This window comes from Trichoderma atroviride, chromosome 1, assembly GCF_020647795.1.
Source record: "Trichoderma atroviride chromosome 1, complete sequence".
In the NCBI taxonomy this organism is placed as follows: domain Eukaryota; kingdom Fungi; phylum Ascomycota; class Sordariomycetes; order Hypocreales; family Hypocreaceae; genus Trichoderma; species Trichoderma atroviride.
In genome coordinates, this window is record NC_089400.1 from 7104440 (window position 1) to 7124731 (window position 20292).

A 20292-nucleotide genomic window follows, 5' to 3' on the forward strand; every position below is an offset into this window, starting at 1 on the left:
CCAGACAGTTTGAGATGCGTTTGAGGCCGGTGCTTTTGCTTTTCCTGAACCCTGTAAAGAGTCAGACAGTGGAGGAGTATATAGGAGCTCTCCTGGTTGAAACGCCATCCAGAGGTTGTTGTAGCGAAAGTTGCGCTGACTTGTCCCCAACACTCGCTCCCAAAGAGGCAAAATTTCCTTTTCCACAAATTCAGCGAATCTTCTGACGTGCTTGAGCGCCGTAACCGAGTTTGCAATCGGTCCTTCAACTGCCTCCTCAGGGTCAATGGGACTTGTTGTTTTGCCCGCCTTAGAATTACTGTCAGCATCAGAGTCACTATCATCTTCGGATCCTTTTCCGGGTTTTGATAGCATGGCCTCAGCCTTGGACTCTGTCTTTGGCTTAGTCAACTGTTCTCTGCCGCCCTGTTCATCGATATTGGCCCATCTCTATTCAAGAATGTTCAAGCACTCTTTTATTTGCGGTAAACAGTAGTAGAATATTTGAAACGGCTGAAAAAATGTCCGCGGTTTGTCGACTGACCAATCGTCGCCATGGCCAGTCAGGCGTGACAATAACAGGAGGATTGGCGGCGACTGGATTCGAACACGCTGAATCCATTTCCGTTCATCATCGCTAGCCGATTTCTTTTCGTATTTAAAGTCCCGTTTTTTCCCTTGCCGCCGACGAGCCTCGTGAGAGACTTCTTTGTCAATATGCGGGTGGCCTAGCAAGACTTCAATAATTTCCAATCCCTCCGTTAGAGAGTAACGATTTTTGAAGTGTTCGAAGTCAACCTTTCTAACATCGACGACTTTAGGCATCTTCTGTCGCTTTTCTTCCCACGATACCTCTTCCTCTTCTTCTTCTTCTTTGGGTTCAGACTTCATTGCAAGTTCGGAAGGGGGGGTTTGCATCGCTCATTGGTGAGTTGGAGGAAACATCCAGGGGTCTTTCTAATTTAGATGCATCTTCTGCTGACTCTGCCACTGTAGAATCGGCCATCTTGTAGCGTGATGAAAAATTTTGGAAAAGTCTAACTGGATAAGTGACAGATGTATTGGCTATAAGAAGAAATCCCAAATTAAGGGGACTGGCGCTTGCGAGAAATGTTGGGAGCAGGCGCAAGGAATTATGAAAGCAGAGCCTTGTCCTTGGCGTCGCTCTTGCAGGGCTCATATGAGCAAGCAGTGTGTTCCAATGAATTCGTTGCCCGCTCACAAAATGAATCAATTTGCCTCAAAATTGCAACCTTTGTCAGCGATAAGCATGTGAAGAACGCAACCTTGGATAGCGATAAGCGTGTCCTATTGGCGGTTTGCTTTGTTGACCTAATGGTTTCCACGCAAGGCCGAAATGCAGCTTATCAGGCTCAACAATATTGAACCAATCAATTCATGCCGCGTTGCCAACAGTCCAGAGCTGAATGAGGGGAACCCTCCATTACAAGTACAATAGGCATCAGCCGTTCTATGCGCTCCTTCAAGACACGTGTCGCATTCCGCCAGCCGTCTCCAAAACAGAGCAAGCAGGCAGCGCTCGAGATGCTCAACGGCTGGCCTTACAAAACAAAGTGGAAAGGAAACAATAGCCAGGAGAGAGTGATTCCTGTTTTAGTTCTATTATAAGCCTAAAAAACACTCTATCACAAAGGGAGGCCAAGTACATGTGGCCCTACCGCCTATCATGAACTCGGAGCGGAGAGAAACTGGCGACAAACACGTCACCACAATTGCTGCTACCTTTATCGAATCCAAAGCCGAAGAAATTCATGGAGGGTTCGGAGGCTCCTCAGAGTTCGACCCAGAGAGTTCCCAATTTGTGCCGTTTCAACCATATGTGTGAGTCCGTCTGAGAGTGACACAACCGGCATTGGTCAAATTTGACAAGATGAACTAGACAACTAGAAAAATCGTTGGAGGTTTACTTCCAAACGGCTCTAGGTATAAATCGCAATGAGGAAACATGGGATAGCTTGTGTGAAAAGATCACGGACACGAAAGCAAAATATAACGACAGCAAGAGTGGGATTTGGCATACCATATGGTACAAAATGGGTGGCTATAAAGACACCCTTGACGGATGGACTGCCCTCATACCAGATCAATATGGACTTGCTGTCGTCAAGACGGGCATCGCTGTGATTTTCAAGGTTTGTTTAGAACATCATTGAGCATTTCTTATGACGTGAACGTTTTCGAGACTCACTTTTACAAGCTTGCGGAACACTCAACGAAGAGGCGAAACCTCATCTTGAAGACCTTTGAGGGGTTACGGGATAGTTTGACAGCAGCCAGGCATACACAGGAGAGCTTTCGATCCCACAAAAATGTTCGAGAATGTGCAGATCGTCTCTATCAGGCTATCGTCGACTCCATCGAAGACATGATACTATTGACGTCTAAAAAGGACCCCAGATGTTTGTGAAAACTCATCTACATGACAAACATGACTGCCCGCAACTGTTCTGATGAAAATGTAGTTTTTCGATTCATTTCTAAACCGAAAAATAACCTGCCACCTCCTGATGCTGAAGAGATCTTGAAGAAAGTGGCCACAAGTAGCAAAGAATTTGAGGATGCCATCGGGCTAGCTCGAGACCAAACCATCGAAAATACCCAAGCAGTAGCTTACTATGTCGGCACGAAAATTACCTTGGTCCATCGTGATGTCAGCGCCACGATGCGCAACACCGAACTTCTCTCCGGAAAGATTGACAGTTACGCGACCGAAATGGATTCTCGAATGCTTGAGCTTCGCCGTTTCATTTCCGAGGCGTCAAAAACACAACAAAAGCTCGCCGAGAACGCAATGGAGCAGCAGCACAATCAGCTGGACAATAGAAATCTACTTTTACAACTTATCGAAGAAAGTGAGAAAATAATCATGAATTTTTTTTTTTTTTTGCAGAAAACTTTCATCTCGTTGCTAACTGTTGATAAGAGAGAAAAAACCAGTTGCTGCGCTTGAATTGTCAGCATAATAGCAGGTCCAAAAAGCGTGCAGTGGTCAGCGAGAGCCGACTATTTGACATTTTATTTCCTCCCGACCCAAACCTACTCGTCCAACAATCAAACCGCGACTTGGAACGAGCGCTTCTGCAAAGAGCTGCGATCAAGGCACCCACTCAAGGTCAAGTCCAGTCGCTACTGAGACATCACCGGTTCATCCACTGGTTAAATCAGCATGGTCCTGACCTGGTGCTCGTGGACGCCAACATCCGCTTGCCTGGTCTCAACAAGCTATCAGCCGTATCGGTCCTTTGTGCAACTTTCGTCGCCAGCATCATCAAAATCCAGCCTAGTGAGGCGGTGATACAGTTCTTCTGTGGGCTGCACGATATGCCCAGAGATCCTTTATTTGGCCCCAACGGCCTTGTTCGTTCCATAATCTTGCAGCTTCTGATGAAGCTGATCAACATGAAGATCTTGGATTTGAACTTTATCAACGACCGAGACTATCTGATGGCGCTCGAGGAGCACAACCTGCATAGTCTTTGTGACACTCTTGATTTCTTAGTGAACCAGTTTCCGCCTGATACAACCGTTTATTGCATCATCGACTCCATCTGGTGTTTCGATAAAGAAAGACTTTTTAAAGATTTTGAGTTTGTCATGCAGCATCTACACAGACTTGTCAATAGCAAACAACTAATCCCCAATTTCAAGGTGCTATTGGCAAACCCAATGCAAAGCACAAGGAGAGTCAAGGGGATGTCGATCTTTCGCAATGATCCATCAAGCATCATTACTTTATCGCCTAATAACTTGATTCCGATGGAAATATCCAACAGGGTTATTGAGGGTTATCTTTTACGGCCGTCGACTCCAACGCCTCCTATGCGAAAGTGGGAGGTAGATAGCGATCAGGATGATGAAGGATGGAACACTGATTAATAGACTTGATGATACCTGGGTATCTGGAGGAAAGTAAAATAAAGAGAAGCAGCAACATAGTAAAATGGTGAAAAGTAAGTTTATCTAGCTGCTTAATAAGCCGTCTTCGATTATCCAGGTAGATTTCGTGCCAAGATAGCTAGTCTCAAGCTATGCTAGATCCAGGGGCAAAATAACTGAGAATAGAGTCTATATTCTTCCTATTAATCCTCCCATCAGGACATATGTTCTTTATGCAGCCTCCATTCCGGCAAACCCGTTCACTACGCATAGGCAAATTGCCTTTGACCAAAGGTAAACATGTATCAGGCCGCTCTCTATGCTATCTTTAGATAATGCTTAGCTACCTCAATAACACACACTTGTTGCGCAAACTAATATCTTGTGAAGGGTCCTTGGGCTCGTGAAACATCTTTTAGAATGAAATGTAGTAATATAACATGTTGTAATTGTATTAAGTTCTCAGTAATCTAGAACTTGAGAAGGAGAATTCACTTCTTTTACGAGAAATATAGGACTTAGACGATCAATATCCAAACGAAATGCGCCATGGAATCCCACGAGAATGCCGTTGCCGCATTGCATGGTTTCAGAAGCGCCTCCATTGCCACCAGCGCTAAATGTTGACCCCTTGTCCGTAGTAAATTGAATGCGGTCCGTCCTCTCAGCACCCCAAATGATCATATCAGTCACTTTCTCGACCGTCTTGTCCTCACTCAATTTAAAGGTGAATCTACTGTGGTGTAATCCGCGGTGATCTAATGTTCCGTAGCAACGGCTAATCGCCTGATCGCTCCAAGTGATCTGCATCGAACGCAGCACTTGCGAAGAACCCGTTGCCCACGAATGAGTTCCTCTCCAAATATCAAGCGACTGTATGAACAGTTTATCGTCATCTGCTCTGCAAGCCCAAAAGGGTTGTCCACCACATCCACCAATGGGTTTGTTGATCACAACGTTGTTCGCGTTGGATGCGTGAAACTTCTTCATCAATGGTCCAAGTCTGTCGATGTCTGTGCCAGACGCTCCAGTAAATCCCAATAAATAGCCACTACCAACATCTAATATGATCTGGTTCCCACCCAACCCCCCAGCCGTGAATTCTTTGCCTTTATTTGTGGAGATTTCAATTCTGTCGACACGTTTGTCCCCGCAAAGGACAAAGCGCGTAATTCTTTCTCCAATGTCCAATGATAGAATTTTAACATCACCTTCATTACTACCATAAACTTGGCTTGGCCGATCAATATCTCGCCAATAGAATCTGATTCCGCGCAAAATATTCCACGGTTGAGGTTGATTGCTGACCCAAACCTCGATTCTGCAAACAGGGGTATCAATATTGGATTCATTGGTGTGAAATGTTCGACCGCCGCTGCCACCGACAGAAGGATTTGGGACTATGTTGTCATTTTCAAATGCCATTTTGATGACAAGTTACGAGCCAAACTAGCAGGTTTACCGAACCCAGCAAGACGGGGAATTAATATCTGGAACGGCCGGTTGCAAGCTTGATAGTATAAAGCGACCTAGGTTCACTGGTCGAACCATTGGCCACCGATCACCTGCGCTGCCGCTGTCCCTGGCTTTCCGTCTCCGTTGTTCGTCCGCTCCGAGAGAATGCAATAATGGTTCGTTTTTGTCCAATCAGATTAAATCATGCAGGATTTATCGTATAAAATAAAAAATAAAGAAACGCCAGGAATGGTTTGTAATTGTATAATAAGGACAATATCACTCCAGCTCATGCAAAGTGCGGGGGAAGTTGAGGAAATCCCTCAGCCGCCATGCGCCAATTACATCTGAGCCTTGACACGTACGACGCATCAACAAAGTCAAGGAGGCCCAATTCATGTACCAAATGGACAAGTTATTTCACAAGTTGGCGTGACGAGAGCGGCCCAGGCTCTAGATAGGGAAGAATCTGCCATGCAGCTATCGAGGGCATATGCATAATTGTGCAGGACGTCTATGACTTGGTCCTTTTTGTACAGGTACGCTCCCTTTTGCTCTATTGTGGATGGCTGTGGCATCAAATAAGCCTGTCTGCCTTGGGATTCACATGTGGGACGTTTGCGCTCTGGAGCACTTGGCTTGTGATACTCGTCATATTTGATAGATAACAAACGGGTTGGTCGATGGGCAGCAAAGCCTGTCGAAAAGCGGTTGAAATGTCATTTCTCCTCTAGTTAGTCCGCATTGTATTCTGGGGGTGGTATTTCTCATGAAGAGAGATGCGTATGCTGTGCATTTGGCTTCTTGTTAAACTTGTAATGACTTTGCTTATAGAAGCATACACGTTCCGGGGAGTTAAATAAGAACTGGCATTACTGTACTGCCTGCTGGGTCCTAGGATGGCTCAGTGGGCATTGAGTCGGCAATGAACCGCTGCAGGCAGTGGATTCCTCCGGTAAATCCTCCGCAATGTGGAGGAACGGTGATGAGCGGGGGAATTTGGAGGATGATCTTGGGCGGTGACTTTGGTGCCGGAATAAATGGAATTAGGCACGCGAATTGTATTGACACTGTTCATTGTAATGAAGCTGCTCTCGATAGAGAAGATGCAAAATGCTGAGTAAAATCGCCCCGAGCGGCATGATTTAAGCACTGCTGAGTAAATAGCGAAGAAGGCTTCTCTTTGTCAAACTGAGTCGTGGTCATCCTTTCATCTGATTAAGCCTGTCACCAGTAACAAATCATAAATTCTCAAACATCATATTTCTTCTCAATGGCACCTCGTTGGACTCGCCTCATTCGGTTCGTGGCAGAAGAAGATGGACATATCCATCTGGGGCAAGTGGACGAAGACATCTTGGATGTTGGCCTTGCAGCTTTCGAAGGTGTCCCAATTTCCGCAAAGCTGATTGCAGGGTCTTTGTACGACGGAGTTGTCTCAGATACGACCATGACTGTCAAACAGGTCGGTCCAGACAGCTCTGCCCTTCTGACTGCGATACTCATCCAACATACCTAGCTCTTACCGCCAATCTCGATTGACCAAGGGAAAGTCATTCGCTGTCTCGGCCTCAACTATCGTGACCACGCCAAAGAGGCCAATATGGCGATTCCAGACGTACCGGTGCTGTTCTTCAAGCCTCCGCACGCATTAATGGGGCCTTGGCCCGAGAAGATTAGGATCCCAAAGTTTGCTCAGGACGGATCGAGCGATTATGAAGCGGAACTCACCCTAATAATATCCAAGACGGGCAAAAACATCGCAGAAGAGGACGCATTTGACCATGTGCTCGGCTACACGTGTGGGAATGACATTAGTGCTCGTACGGAGCAGTTCAAAACGAGTCAGTGGTCGTTCTCCAAAGGGCTGGATGCGTCTGCGCCAATTGGTCCCGTCTTGGTGTCTCAAAGTGCGATTGGCGATCCTCACAGTCTTAGCATCAGGGCTATATATAATGGAGCTGTTGTACAGGACTCGAATACCAGGTATGTAGAGTGTTGAATCGCGTAGCACATCTGCTGATGGGGAACAAATAGCCAGATGATATTCTCCATTCCAAAAATTATTTCATTCTTGTCGCAGGGCACGACGCTTGAGCAAGGAACAGTCATCATGACGGGAACTCCGCCAGGAATTGGATGCATGCGGGATCCTAAAATCTGTCTACGTGATGGCGACGATATCAGGGTCCAGATTGGAAATATCGGGACGCTGATTAATGCGGTCTATTATGAAAAGTGAACAGAATACGCAGGACCGTGTAGCTAGATATGATTCGCTCAGAACCTATACAAGGGAATACCTTGGAATGAGATATGTTTTCATCGTGGATGACGGGGTAAGAACTAGAGGAAATAATCGGTCATCAATAGATTAATACCACAAAACAAGGTTTGAGACGCACCCAACGCCTCGTTGAAGGCATCGAAGAGTTGTTATTTCCGTAAGTCAAAATCTGAAAGCGACCGCGACACCGCCGCTTTGATCCTTTAGTCGACCAGCTTAGCAGTGCTAATCGCGGTTCTTTATGCCATATTGCATGTTATTAACAACGTGAGGAGCCCCGACTAACTCCAGGCTATGAACATAGTCTTCATTGACAAGTTGTGAGAAGATTGTATCTTAGAAAGGGCTAAAAACTTGAAAAGTTGGAAGAGCGTGCTGGAGGAGGGTAATCTTGTCATTATGAGTGACGAGGAAATAGTCACTCTGCAACGCGTTCCGTGCCAATTGGCTCCGACCTGGGGCATAAAAATTTGTTGACGTCTCGCATAATGAAAACTGTAGCACTTTACGCTTCTGCGCAGCGTTTTGGAGACGGGGATCTTCTTCCTATTGCGGGGGGTCGCGTATTATTAAGCCGGTTTCTTCTTCGCGGGCGGCATCTCTCAAGGCATAAACGGCGGGGCAGCAACAATCACCCCTTTGTAACAAACACGGCGATCGCCACTGATGCTGCCTGGATTGTTTCTCAAGGCGAGCCTCCGGATTGGATATGCCACGCGCTATGGAGTTCTATTCTACGACCTCTGTTGCCTGTTATACTTGCCGCAGGTAATATGGCCTTCGCAGTCTGCCTCGTCATTCTGGATGGTTATAGCAAGCTAACACTGCTTTCAAATGCCACAGGCGTAAGATGAGATGGTAAGGACTTCTCTTCTGAAGCTCTAGTTGCATCAAGCTTTAGCTTACTCACATTACTTGTAGTAGCCGCGATCGACCCTCGTGTTCGTCATGTATAACGCTGGGGAGTGCCTGCTCTTATCCTCATTCTACGAGAAAGCCTGGTCCCAAGCCCGGTAAGGTCATCACTTTATTTACCTTTACAGTTAAGAACTAGATTAATTGTTATCATGTAGGTAGTAGCAGAGCAACATCGCACAATCGTCGGGGACCGAGGACGATGGGCATGTCAACTAGAAATGACGGCTCCATGCGTCGCTCCAATGGCGATGTAACGGACGTTGCTAGCTGTATAGCCTCTGAACATACTCCCAATGCAACTCGTTCAGAGTCTCTAGAAGAAATATCCGGCGAGGACCTTGGGCGATTGACGCCAACTTCCAGCCAGTGGTCACGCGGTACCGCTACGGTTTCGTTGAGCCACCTAGAATCTATATCGCTCTCTGATATGATGCATCCCTCTCACGATATACCTTCCTCCCAGCGATCACCAGATGAAGCATACACCGAAGCTTCCAGATCATCGGCAGAATCACATCTAGCTATCTGGGAGCTCCTCGAGATTTCACAGCAGGTATACGACGAACTGTGGGTGGCTCTCCTGGTATTTTGATACTTTGCGGCTTTGCTAACAGAGTTAATTGCGGATCAATCCAGCCTTCAAGCGTACTTTCATAACATGTCGACGTTTTCACTATTTTACAAACCCGGGTTTCTCACCAAGTTAAGTGCTGTGTCATCCAATTTAGAGTCGGCTGCTCTCGTGTCGTCAATGTTCATCTTCTCTTCCCGTTTTCTTCACGACTCAAACAAGCGGGGGTGCTCAGAGTTTCAACATCAAGATTCCAGCCCGCTTCCAAGCCCAGAGACTTTTCACACACTAGCACGCAAGTTTATCGCGGCTGCCTTGGATGAGTGCTCTGAAGATGCACCGCCTCTGTGTGTCTTACAAGCATTGACCCTGAGTACGTTTCATCAACTGTCTCAGGATGTTCGAGGCTTAGCTTGGAGATCGCTTGGGCTGTGTATACGGGTTGCCTACGAGTTGAATCTCCACAAAATAGACGCTGAGAGAATTGCCAACCAGGACGACAACCCCACATACGACAAGGAGCAATGGATTCTGGACGAAGAACGCCGAAGAGCTTGGTGGGCAATATGGGAACTTGATGCCTTTGCCTGCACAATCCGACGGCTGCCGACTGGACTTGACTTGACGCAAACAAAGACTTTTTTGCCAGTCAGTGATGAAGCCTGGTTCGGAGGGACCTGTCAGCCCAGCTGCTCCTTGGATCCCGACCCAAAGGCTCGTTGGAAAATGCTTGAAAACTGCGCAAACCAGAGTTGGAAGTCGTGGTATATTGTGGTCAACTCGATGATGCGAGATGCTCATCTTCTCTCGTATTGTCGCGGAAGGTACGGCACATCTGGAACAATACGAGATGAGTTGAAGACTCTTGAAGAGTCTCTCTCTTCGTTTAAAAGGGCTTTACCAAACCAACTATCCTACTGCAATGAATACCTTGGCTTCCATTCCAAGACGTCAATAGAGACACAACCAACTCTAACAAACGACTGCGCGACGTATAGCCTGTATATGATGACGCAATTAACCAAATTTATGATTTACCATTATCAAATGTTCTGGGAAGGTCGAACAGCGGAATCAATATCTGCTGCGGGCCTTGCAGAAGATTCGACAGACCAGCAGTCCCCACTACCGACATATACCGTCAACATTGAAGCTTGGAGCCGATATCTCGAAAGCGCCGACAACATCCTCCGCATGATACGAAATAGCAGCCCTTATCACGTCCGCTACGTGAACCCACTATTTGCGAGTACCATATGGCTTGCAGCAGTCGCGCAAATAGTAAGCAAGGTTTTTAACCCCGAGCCTTCAAATGCACAAACTTCACAGTCCAAGCTTGAAGTTTTGCAGCACAACTTTGATGGCTATGTCTCATTCTGGGGCACCTCCAAGGCTCTGCAGCATAAGCTCAACAGTTTGGAAAGTCGTCTTCAGTGTATTCGTCGTCGACAAAGTAACAACTATGAGCCTCAGAGTACAAATAGCAGAAACCCTTTGGCGAGGAACCAATCCCAAGGTCCGGCGAGTAGACAGTCTCTCGGAGTCAACTCTGGCTATCAAGATCTTCTTTTAGACAATACAGCTGCAGCTTCTACAGGAGTAGACGTCCCACTCGATTCCACGGGTACTTTCTATTCGTGCGGTCCCTTTGGCTTGCCGGCAGATATTGTGAACAGTGCGTGGCCAATGGATCTGACCAGCATGAAGTACAATCCTTCTGATGTTTTCAATTATGACGCACTGGATTTCCTGAATTACTCATTTAATGGCTAGTCACAAGAAGACAAATATATGTCTTTTATTTAATTCTACACTTCATTTTTCCCGCTTATAACATCCGTCTATTGTACTCTATTCATCTCCGGCTTTATACAAAATATTCATTTCTGCGCATCCTGCTTCAGTCCATGTGCAATCCAAGCTTTGTTGCTAGCAAGAAGCTGCTTCAGCTTCTCAGGCTCATCCAGCACTTTGTTTAGATCGTCGCCACTTGGGACGTTGTATCCCTTCTGCACTGCTGGCCGCGACGCCATTCTCTTGTGCCAAATCTGCAAGGTCGGAAACTCTGTAAGATCAATTTCGGAGAATTCTTTTCCAATGTCAGTAAAGGTCTATCAATCAAGCGATAGCGAAGAATGTAAATGGTATATGATGGCGCACTACTCACTTGCCGAGTTCACCCAGCACCAGAGAGCAATGTCTGCAATGGTGCATTTATCACCAACAAGATAGTTGGATCCAGACTGCGCAAGGCTGTTGTCGACCGTACGGTATAGGCGTCTTGTCTCGTTTTTGTATCTGTCGATAGCATAGGGAATTGGCTCAGATGCCAGCGAGTAGCGGATGAAATGATTGGCTTGGCCCTGCATTGGTCCGACACCAGCATTTTGAAAGAATAGCTACAGAAAGACAGCGTTTAGTACAGTTTGTGAGCAAGCAATTCACTCTAAAGTCAGATTGTAACAGGATTTATTACTCACCCAGTTATTGGTTTCATAATACTCCTTGCTACCCTTTGGATAGGATAGCTTATGCTCTGGGTCATAATTGTCAATCAGGTACTGTTGAATGCTGCCCGACTCAAACAACGAAATGGGAGTCTTGTCTGGCAATTCATCCGTCAGAGCAGGAATTCGCCCATTCGGATTGATGGCCAAAAACCATGGTTCCTTTTGGGCCGATTTCCCAAGATCCACGACTGTTATGCCATACGGAAGGCCAAGCTCCTCGAGCGTGATTGAGACCTTGTGGCCGTTGGGCGACTGTGCTGTGTAAAGATGAATCATTGCTCGAGTTCAAGTCTCAGATACAAAAGTATGATGTATGATGCTGTTAGTTCAATCCAAGACAAGACATTTATGTGTATCTATCAAGGTATATATATATATATTATCTTGTGCGTATTCTGCCTTGTGCGTATTCCATCTTGCAAAGTCAATGTCAGGATTCTAATTTGCGCCAAGTTTCCACCACTGATTAACAATCTTCTACGCCTGCAGCGTAATTGCTGGCCTGTAGCCTGATTGATAACTCGAAATGAGAGCAAACTGAAGATACTACAATGTTTGAAGACGGCCAAGAGTATCTCACTTCAAGCAAGCATTATCGCCGGGCTATCAGACAAGCATCAATCCTCCGAAACTAGTGAACAATTCCTCCGACCCCTTTGGCTTGCAGTCACCAGACCCTTGTAAGGAGTTCGTCCGGCGCTACCATCGCTCAAAAACGCGGGGTAGTGTATTTTGTAATGTTTGCCAAAATCTCTAGCTTCATTGGCGGGTGGAATCACTACTGGCTGCAGTTACTGTTTGCCGACACACTATACAATATTTTATAGATATCAATGCTGAATAATAACATGAACAGTGTACAGAACATTAGGCATAAAAGTAGCTGCGTGTAAATTTTTATGACTACATGAGATATTCTGCTACCAACTAGCCTTGATCCAAGAAGGGTCAGTTGGAAACGACTCTGGATGTTGAATGATCCAGTCAGCAACTTCAGTACAAGGTGCACACCATATTCGGGCGTCTTTAGCGACCAGCTCTACCACTTCTCTCATGGCCAGGAATTTCTCTTCGCTAGTCTGAAGTATGGGGTGGAAGAGAAAGGATATGTACGCGTTGGACGCCACGGCATCTTCCAGCTGCTGAAGAAAACTATCTTTCAAGACCTTGGGATCGAATACATCTTCCTGGGCGCCGTAGAATTTCCGCAATCCAGAGAATTCGTTCATATAGAAGTACGCATCAGTGGTCTTCCAATGAAATGGCAGGATGACAATGTCGCGCGTAATTGCGGCCCTTTCTGCAGCTGGAGATATGTAGCGAATCCCATGTTTATGCAGGCAATCGTACGTGGTGTCGTTGATCAGGCCACCGGGAGGCCGAAAACCGGCATAATTTATTTCCAGCTTTTTCGCATCGGCAAAGCTCTTGTCAAAGATTGCCTGTTCCTCTTGCGGAGAGAGTTTGGACCACGTCTCATGTTGATATCCATGCCAGGCAAGTTCATGCCCGCGGTTAATGATATCTCGGCCAACAGTAGGATACACTCCCAGGCTCCAGGTCTCGAAGAAAAAGGTTGCTTTGACGGCAGACTCGTCGAGGATTTTCAGCATGCGCGGCAGCGCCTCTATGACGGACGAGTGTTGCCCAATTGGCTTTTGGGAAGGCCAGGTGCCGCTGTTTATTTCTTGAGCTTCGCCAAGGTTGTCTATTGTGAAGCTCACAGCTGCCTCAGCATTATTAGGCCAAAGAGAGCTGGCCATTGTTAACCTGATTCAGCCGACGTCGACAATAGTGCGAGAAAGATGGATAATGACGGCCCATTCTAATATCTCTAGCATAATTATTAAGAATGGCTGGCTATTTATTGGTTCGGCAAATGAGAGATACGTACGCTATGACGACTTACAATCTGACATGTAAGATATTTTGTCGCTACGTATATTTGAGGGGTCGACCGGTACATCTTTTGGCTCGAAACCTTGACGTTAGCAGGGCGGATGAGTTCCGGCACAACTAACGGAGGAATTTGCGGAGGAATGGACAAGTTTAGTCCAGCGTTGATCTCTCTGTGTACGCACCATTAACCTTCCTATTGGATAGACTGGCCTTGTAGGGGGTGCAGCTTGCGGTGCTGGGTACGGAATAGCTTGATTCTCGATAATATTAAAGACGGGTGGCGCTGATAATGATCTTGAACTGTTTGCCCGTCTTGCTTGATCTGCTTATCACTGCTTTTTTATCCACTCACATCACAACCTGTTGACTAACTAGAGCAAAATTGAGTTTTGGTCATTTTCAAAGTTCTAGTAAAATCAGATTGCTAGCCCACTGTTCTTTGGAATAAATCTCCCCTCTACTTCATTCTTCGCAAGTTAACTCACCCAACATGCCTGCAAAAACATCTCTCCAGCCACGAGGTCTTAACCATCATGCCTATGCTACTTTGAATATGGACGAAACGCACCACTTCTGGACTGAAGTCATGGGCTGCAAGTTCTTGGGCGCGTACGCCTTCCAGGAATCCGGCCACGATAAGCCTATTCCAGACTCCTACGTGCATAGTCTCTATGGCATGTCTGACGGCTCAGCATTGGCTTTCTTCGAACTGGGCCATGGTTATGAGAAAAAAGACGACGGAATCCCCAAATACACAAAGCATCTTGCTCTGAGCTGTGATAGCAAGGAGCAGGTGAAACAATGGCATGAAAATTTCACTGCGCACGGCCTCGAAGTTATAGGAGAAATTGACCACGAGGGAATGTGGCTCTCGATTTATGTGACTGACCCTTCTGGCCTCGTTATCGAACTTACGCATCAATCGCACACGTTTGACGATAACGATGCCGCAGAGGGGTTGGAGGTTTTGAGACAGTGGCGGAAGGATAAAATTGCTTTGAAGCAGTGAGACTGACGCCTTTTCAATGCAATGATTCTGAAACTATTATCTATCATTTTTTCCAAAGCAAATTAATTCACGTTTCTGCAGTCTATAGTCCGTTATGTTGGACCATGTCGCACGATTATATGTGGTAATTCTAGCAACTCAGTTTATCGGTGCTAGCTAGAAGTATTGTCTAAAGCAATAAGCTCACCTTCGAGCGAATAAAAGTTGGCAAAACCATGTTATTATCTCAAAGTGAAGCCCCAGACTCCTTGATCAGTGTAATGTATTGTTGGAGTAGTTTTCTCATCGTGTCCTCAAAAGAAGTACACTTCCACCCAAAAGCTTTTTCTGTGTCTGATGTGTCTAGTTTCCATCTTCTCGTAGGCAATGATCCTGTACATTGAAGCAATCCACTTGCAACCTCGCCCGGGAAATGCCGTTGCGCAATGTCCAGTATGGAGTTCCACTCAATACCATCCGGTGTATCAGAACTCAGAATATAGTCTTTGTTACCAGGCACTGATGGGCGAGTGCAACATCGTCTACAAGAACAGGCACTCCCACAACCGGTGCTTCCATGACTTTACCTTGGACGATTGGCAGAATCATGGCACGAGTTCCCACGAAAAGTGTTTCCAGATCCGTAGCCCAATCATCCGGGCCAAGGACAACCGAAGGAAGCAACTGAATAACGTCAAAGTGAGGTTTCTTCTGGGACAAGAACTCGTGAACATGCTTTCGGGCAAGGGTCTTGGATGCCCAGTAAGCCTCCATGGCATTGTAATATGGAGGCGCAGTGTCCGTGTTCAGGTCTCGTGATGTGAAGACGGTGTCGACGTCGCTGCTGGCGAGCCAAGATAGGGGAGTCAAGGTGACAACTGAGGAAGTAATAACTACTCGACAAACGCTGGGTGTGTTGAGGGCGGATTTGAGCAGTGATGACTCCATATCAAGAGGCGGTTGGACAATATCTCGGATGTAGTCGTCTGTCTGTCAAACGTCTGTCAATAAATAATGCCGGCGCATTGCCAATGGAGCATTTGACGTGCCTCTTCAGCGAGTGGAGATGCAACATGGATGATTGCTGAAATGCCGTCCAAGACTGGATCAAAAGCTCCAGCTTTCCCCATGTCCGGTATGACCACAAATTCAACACCGCCGATAAGGCCGTCCATGAGAGGGTGAGATTTAATTTTGGAGATTTGTTCCTCTTTGCGTACAACGCCACGGACTCTGTAACCCTGTGCGAGGGCAATGCGCAGCACTTTGAATCCGATATACCCTGTAACGCCCGTAATCTAGCATGAAGTTTAGTTGACAGCTTGACGAAACGATGACACGGATTCTTACTAGAATTGTTTCTTTAGTCATCTTGAAAAGTAATTTGGATGAATTGTTGAATTTATACAATTTATTTAATGAAGAACATAAAGTGTAGCACTGTTGAAGTGACAATTGGGTTTGTTGATGGAGACCGATTGATATGGCTTGCAGGTCAAGAATATATAGCTTGAACACGTATCCAATTTAACGTCTTTTGTCGGACAAAAAGCCAACAGCGAGAATATCAGGAACAACAATCGTTAATTCCAGCGGCAGAAAACTTCTGGTCCATTCACGCTCGCTATTTGTAAGATCTTGACACAGCAAGCAAAAGCCCAAGTAATCAGTGTAACCATCTAGATTAGTTCTACGAAATTGGCTCTAGGCTTGCGCTAGACAACGGCAGGGATCCCTGTTGTGGCACCTCGTTCGCCGTCCGAGAAGCCTTAAATAGCTTCTATGCCCGGAGTTCCGGGTACGCTCCATACCTCGACCTTTAAACAGTCAGAAACAGCATAGAAGCCTGGCAATGTCCTCGGGACCAGCCCTCGTTGAATTGCGTTGCACTAAATGTGCCGTGACTTTTACGCAGAGTGCGTCGTTCCCAGTTTCTACCTTTACTAACTGGAACTAACTGTGATGTAAAGAGTCTTCGTTAGTACGCCATTCCAAGCGGTGCCTGGCAGATGTTCGCAGTGTTCCACGACAAAAATCGTGCGAGCAGTGCATCCGTGCAAAGTCCCGCTGCACGTTGACGAGGCCTAAATGTGAGCGCTGTTTGGCCAAGAGACTATCTTGCTCCTATGTTTCGAGACAACACGGGAACCATGGGAACAACAAACGAAATACAAGACAGTGTCCAACTCCCAGCGCTTCAGACTCATCATCTGCTCCTGGTAGCTCCAAAGATTTACTACTCACCCATAGTGATTCAGCACCCGTCTCTCCCAAAGTCCAATCCCCTGCCAACCTCGGGCCATTGGGTATATTTCCAGGATTAGTACAGAGAGCTGGGAGCATTGAACAGCATGCCTTGCAACATACGATAAGCGTACTTAGAACATATCCGCGCATGCTATCAGCGCAGACGCAACTACCGCCATTTGTACATCATCGCCAGACAGAACAGGGTGCTCTGCCTCCGGCCCTGAAAACATGCCATGACATTCTCACTACGAATCAGTATCATCATCTTTCTTTACAAGAAAAGATCATGAAAGAAATTGCGAGCTTAAATAAGACCGTCAGTGCGACTTTTTCCAGGACTCTTATTGACGCTAACCCAGCGCAGAGAACGCTGAAAACCGCGGGAGACCTCCTTGCATCCGCTCAAGCCTTTGTAATCTATGCAATTTTATGCTTGTTTCCTGATGAAGATTCCGTGCGGTCCAAAACCAGTGAGGAACAACTTATCTTGGATATATCCGAGTTTTCGCTGCAGCTAGCATCCAGCGGCTTGGCCTTGCACGAAGAAACCGCCAATGGCCAAATTCCCCAATGGCACGATTGGGCAATCATGTCGGCAAAGAGACGCACGATTCTAACTATTTACATGCTCACTTGGGCGTGGTCTGTTTTGCGCAATTATCCTTCCTTTTACTGCCACGAGCTACAATTCATGTTTGCGCCATCTCCAAAGGCACTTTGGCAAGCCCAGACCGAAGCAGAGTGGCTATCGCTGTATCGGAAGTGGTTTCAAAGGTGGAAGGGAGACGGATACAGAATTGGAGAGTTACTCACAATTCCACCAAAGCAGATCGATAGGAGGACGAAGGATTGGTTAGAGGAGGTTGATGAATTTGGCATGTTGTTAATGTTACAAGGTAAGAGTCGGCCTTGAATCTTGGCTCGCATTATAGCTCACACAACTCCAGTAAATGCTATTTAGGCCACGTCTCCATCCTTTCTAGGCTCCGCCAAGTCTGGGTCCTATCTGCAACAGATTGCTTCGCCAAACATCGGAGCCCGGAGTTCCGCGTGTAAGTAGAAGTATATCCACTTACGTGGGCAAGATGAATAATTGTTATAGCGGACAGCTATTTCCGTTTGCATTCTAAGCACTTATATTAGGATCTGTTGAAATATATAATATGTATTATATCTTGGGAACAGGAATCGAGCGTTCAGTTCTCTCACAACAGCTGTTACGCCACCTGATAGTCTTCTTCATTCTTTCACCTGATACTAGCCATGGCCGACTTAATCATCTATGGCGCCACTGGATACACTGGTCGACTTGCGTCCGGATTTGCCAAGTCTTACAATCTCCAGTTCACTGTGGCTGGAAGATCCGAGAACAAGCTCAAAGCCCTTGCTGCTACTCTCGACGTCGAGTATCGCGTATTTGCAGTTGACGACCCTCTGGCTGTCGACGCTGGCCTACACGGGGCGCGGGTTCTTCTGAACTGTTCCGGACCGTTTTTGCACACGGCTGAGCCACTCATTGAGGCATGCATTCGCAATGGGATCCATTATCTGGATATCGCCGCCGAACTGGACAGCTATCAACTCTCTGAAAAGAAGCATGAAGAAGCACGGCAGGCCAACGTTATGCTCTTGCCAGGTTGTGGTGGTAGCGTTGCTATGCTGGGCTGCCTTACTCAGTACATCATTGAGAATGTAGCCAATCCAGTCAGTATCGATATTGCCCTCCACATCGCCGGTCCCATGTCTCGAGGTTCGGCTATCAGTGCAGCAGAGAACTTGACATCAAAGTGCCTCAGGCGGCTGGATGGAAAGCTGGTGGACCAGGATCGTGGGCATCACATGGACTTTGATTTTGATGATGGCAGAGGCGCTGTGTCCTGTTTTCCGGCAACTTTGCCCGACGTCATCGCAATTTGGCGATCCACCAACATTCCAAACATCAGAACATTTGTCCACGCCGCAGGAAATGCTTTGCCCACTGGGAATCTTGATTCCATGGCAGAGGGTCCAACGGCCAAGCAAAGAGAAACCAACCCGTATCATGTTGCCGCCACTGTAACTGCATCGGATGGCTCAATTACTCGTGCTGTCCTTCACACTGTCAATGGCTACACATTTACACCGCTTGCTTCTGTGGAAGCGGCGAGGCGAGTGCTGATGGGAGAGATGCAGGCGGGATTTCAGACGCCCTCCAATCTTTTTGGTCATCGCTTCGTAGAAGTAATAGCCGGAACAGCCTTTCGAGATCTTTGAGCGCGTTAATCTACCGAGGCAATATTAAAAAGCCATCATTACAATTGGGTGGTGTCGTAAAAGAGAACTTGATTAGTTGTTAGTAGGTGTCAATAGATATATATCATGAATGATACTCACCATTCATAATTTCGTCAACGTATGCAATGGGCGAAAGATCGGTAGATATCCATGGAAATTGTTGGCTATTTTCCGGAGAACTATTCTCAATAATTAGCAACTTTACCTGGAAATTTCCTGGACTGTAGAAGAGCTCTCTTACATTTGGTCAAACGCAGCGTACGTTTGGTCGGACATGGGACAAAGATCTGTAGACACGATATTTCCCAAAATTTGGGCTCCATTTGGGTCCGGCGGTTCTTTAGAGATGCGAGATGCCTGGTCAGGAGCTGTTGTTGGACATGGGGTGTTGCGAATGTTCTCTAGAAGAGTCATCAGCGCCTGGACATGTCTCGTAGACAGCCAATGAGGCTCCGAATTGGCATCTATGGTGGCATCGCGCTGACTGGCCTTCAAGAGAACGTTGAGCACGCTCTTCTGGAGATCCTGAGACTTTGAATCATCTCGTGTCTCCTCCCAGATGCTAAGCAGTAGCATGGATGTAAGAGCAGAGTGAATCATTGACCAGCTGCGTAGCGGGACAATACTCAGTGCTTGAAACTCTAGGAACCTTTCTAATACATTCTGCAGGCCTCTTTTTGCCCGAACGATGAGCAATCGATGAGCATCGGTTTGTAATATTGGGGTAGACTTGCTGATAGCAGGTCGACATAAGAAGCAGATGGTAAATGAGGTATTGATCTGTAGTGCAAGGTACTCAAGAAGCTCTCGCAAGTTCTTGCAGAAATCTCGTGTTTGCAGATATGGTTGGGCACGCGAGCTGCAATCGTCTATTGATTGCAAGAGGCGTACAGAATGCTCTGCGTCTGGGTTACTCTCCGTCACTTCAAAGCAGATGTATGCGATAGAGCGCATGACTTCAGTGTAGGAAAGAAAAGAGCTGGAGATGTTGCTGCGGTGTAACTTTTGCACTTGAATGTTGGAAACGCTGGTTGGACGGCCATGACAAACACTCAAAAAGCAGTCTTGCCAAACAATGGCAGCCCTATGAGTTGAGATTAGCGAGACGAAGGGGTTTTCTAATATTTCGTTGTGCCTTTGTCACCCAAGACACTTTAGTGAACATACCATAAAGCCCTTCTGTTTCTGATATCCGATCCTGAATGGCCAGCACCATGTTCGGTGTGTAACCCAAGCGCTTGAGCGAGCCTCGCAGTGGTCCCTA

The 20292-nt window shown here is 46.7% G+C and overlaps 9 protein-coding genes across 9 annotated transcripts; 5 read left to right on the forward strand and 4 right to left on the reverse strand.

The window, feature by feature from the left end:
- Positions 1–1511: 1511 nt before the first annotated feature.
- Positions 1512–4005, forward strand: TrAtP1_002578 (uncharacterized protein). Its single transcript, XM_066111523.1, has 5 exons — positions 1512–1821; positions 1880–2132; positions 2198–2399; positions 2463–2852; positions 2924–4005. The coding sequence occupies exons 1-5, from the start codon at positions 1667–1669 to the stop codon at positions 3874–3876; spliced, it is 1953 nt and encodes a 650-aa protein (XP_065967599.1). The 5' UTR covers positions 1512–1666; the 3' UTR covers positions 3877–4005.
- Positions 4006–6604: 2599 nt separating this feature from the next.
- On the forward strand, positions 6605–7573 carry TrAtP1_002579 (uncharacterized protein; the record flags this gene model as incomplete). The annotated part of the gene is made up of 3 exons (XM_066111524.1): positions 6605–6796; positions 6851–7317; positions 7369–7573. 3 exons carry the CDS (start codon positions 6605–6607, stop codon positions 7571–7573), a joined length of 864 nt encoding a protein of 287 aa, XP_065967600.1.
- A 689-nt stretch (positions 7574–8262) lies between these two features.
- TrAtP1_002580 (uncharacterized protein) lies at positions 8263–10973 on the forward strand. Its single transcript, XM_066111525.1, has 5 exons — positions 8263–8386; positions 8462–8476; positions 8540–8631; positions 8692–9103; positions 9173–10973. The coding sequence occupies exons 1-5, from the start codon at positions 8328–8330 to the stop codon at positions 10878–10880; spliced, it is 2286 nt and encodes a 761-aa protein (XP_065967601.1). The 5' UTR covers positions 8263–8327; the 3' UTR covers positions 10881–10973.
- Positions 10974–10987: 14 nt separating this feature from the next.
- On the reverse strand, positions 10988–11893 carry TrAtP1_002581 (uncharacterized protein; the record flags this gene model as incomplete). The annotated part of the gene is made up of 3 exons (XM_014085296.2): positions 10988–11196; positions 11275–11506; positions 11588–11893. 3 exons carry the CDS (start codon positions 11891–11893, stop codon positions 10988–10990), a joined length of 747 nt encoding a protein of 248 aa, XP_013940771.2.
- A 644-nt stretch (positions 11894–12537) lies between these two features.
- TrAtP1_002582 (uncharacterized protein) lies at positions 12538–13380 on the reverse strand (the record flags this gene model as incomplete). Its single annotated transcript, XM_014085295.2, has 1 exon — positions 12538–13380. The coding sequence occupies one exon, from the start codon at positions 13378–13380 to the stop codon at positions 12538–12540; it is 843 nt and encodes a 280-aa protein (XP_013940770.2).
- A 626-nt stretch (positions 13381–14006) lies between these two features.
- Positions 14007–14525, forward strand: TrAtP1_002583 (uncharacterized protein; the record flags this gene model as incomplete). The annotated part of the gene is made up of 1 exon (XM_014085294.2): positions 14007–14525. The coding sequence occupies one exon, from the start codon at positions 14007–14009 to the stop codon at positions 14523–14525; it is 519 nt and encodes a 172-aa protein (XP_013940769.1).
- A 380-nt stretch (positions 14526–14905) lies between these two features.
- Positions 14906–15938, reverse strand: TrAtP1_002584 (uncharacterized protein). The gene is made up of 3 exons (XM_066111526.1): positions 15855–15938; positions 15554–15802; positions 14906–15494 (listed from the first exon to the last, which is right to left on the reverse strand). Exons 1-3 carry the CDS (start codon positions 15873–15875, stop codon positions 14997–14999), a joined length of 768 nt encoding a protein of 255 aa, XP_065967602.1. The 5' UTR covers positions 15876–15938; the 3' UTR covers positions 14906–14996.
- A 2079-nt stretch (positions 15939–18017) lies between these two features.
- Positions 18018–19007, forward strand: TrAtP1_002585 (uncharacterized protein; the record flags this gene model as incomplete). Its single annotated transcript, XM_014085291.2, has 1 exon — positions 18018–19007. One exon carries the CDS (start codon positions 18018–18020, stop codon positions 19005–19007), a length of 990 nt encoding a protein of 329 aa, XP_013940766.2.
- A 38-nt stretch (positions 19008–19045) lies between these two features.
- Positions 19046–19982, reverse strand: TrAtP1_002586 (uncharacterized protein; the record flags this gene model as incomplete). The annotated part of the gene is made up of 3 exons (XM_066111527.1): positions 19046–19074; positions 19128–19207; positions 19270–19982. The coding sequence occupies 3 exons, from the start codon at positions 19980–19982 to the stop codon at positions 19046–19048; spliced, it is 822 nt and encodes a 273-aa protein (XP_065967603.1).
- Between the last annotated feature and the right edge of the window lie 310 nt (positions 19983–20292).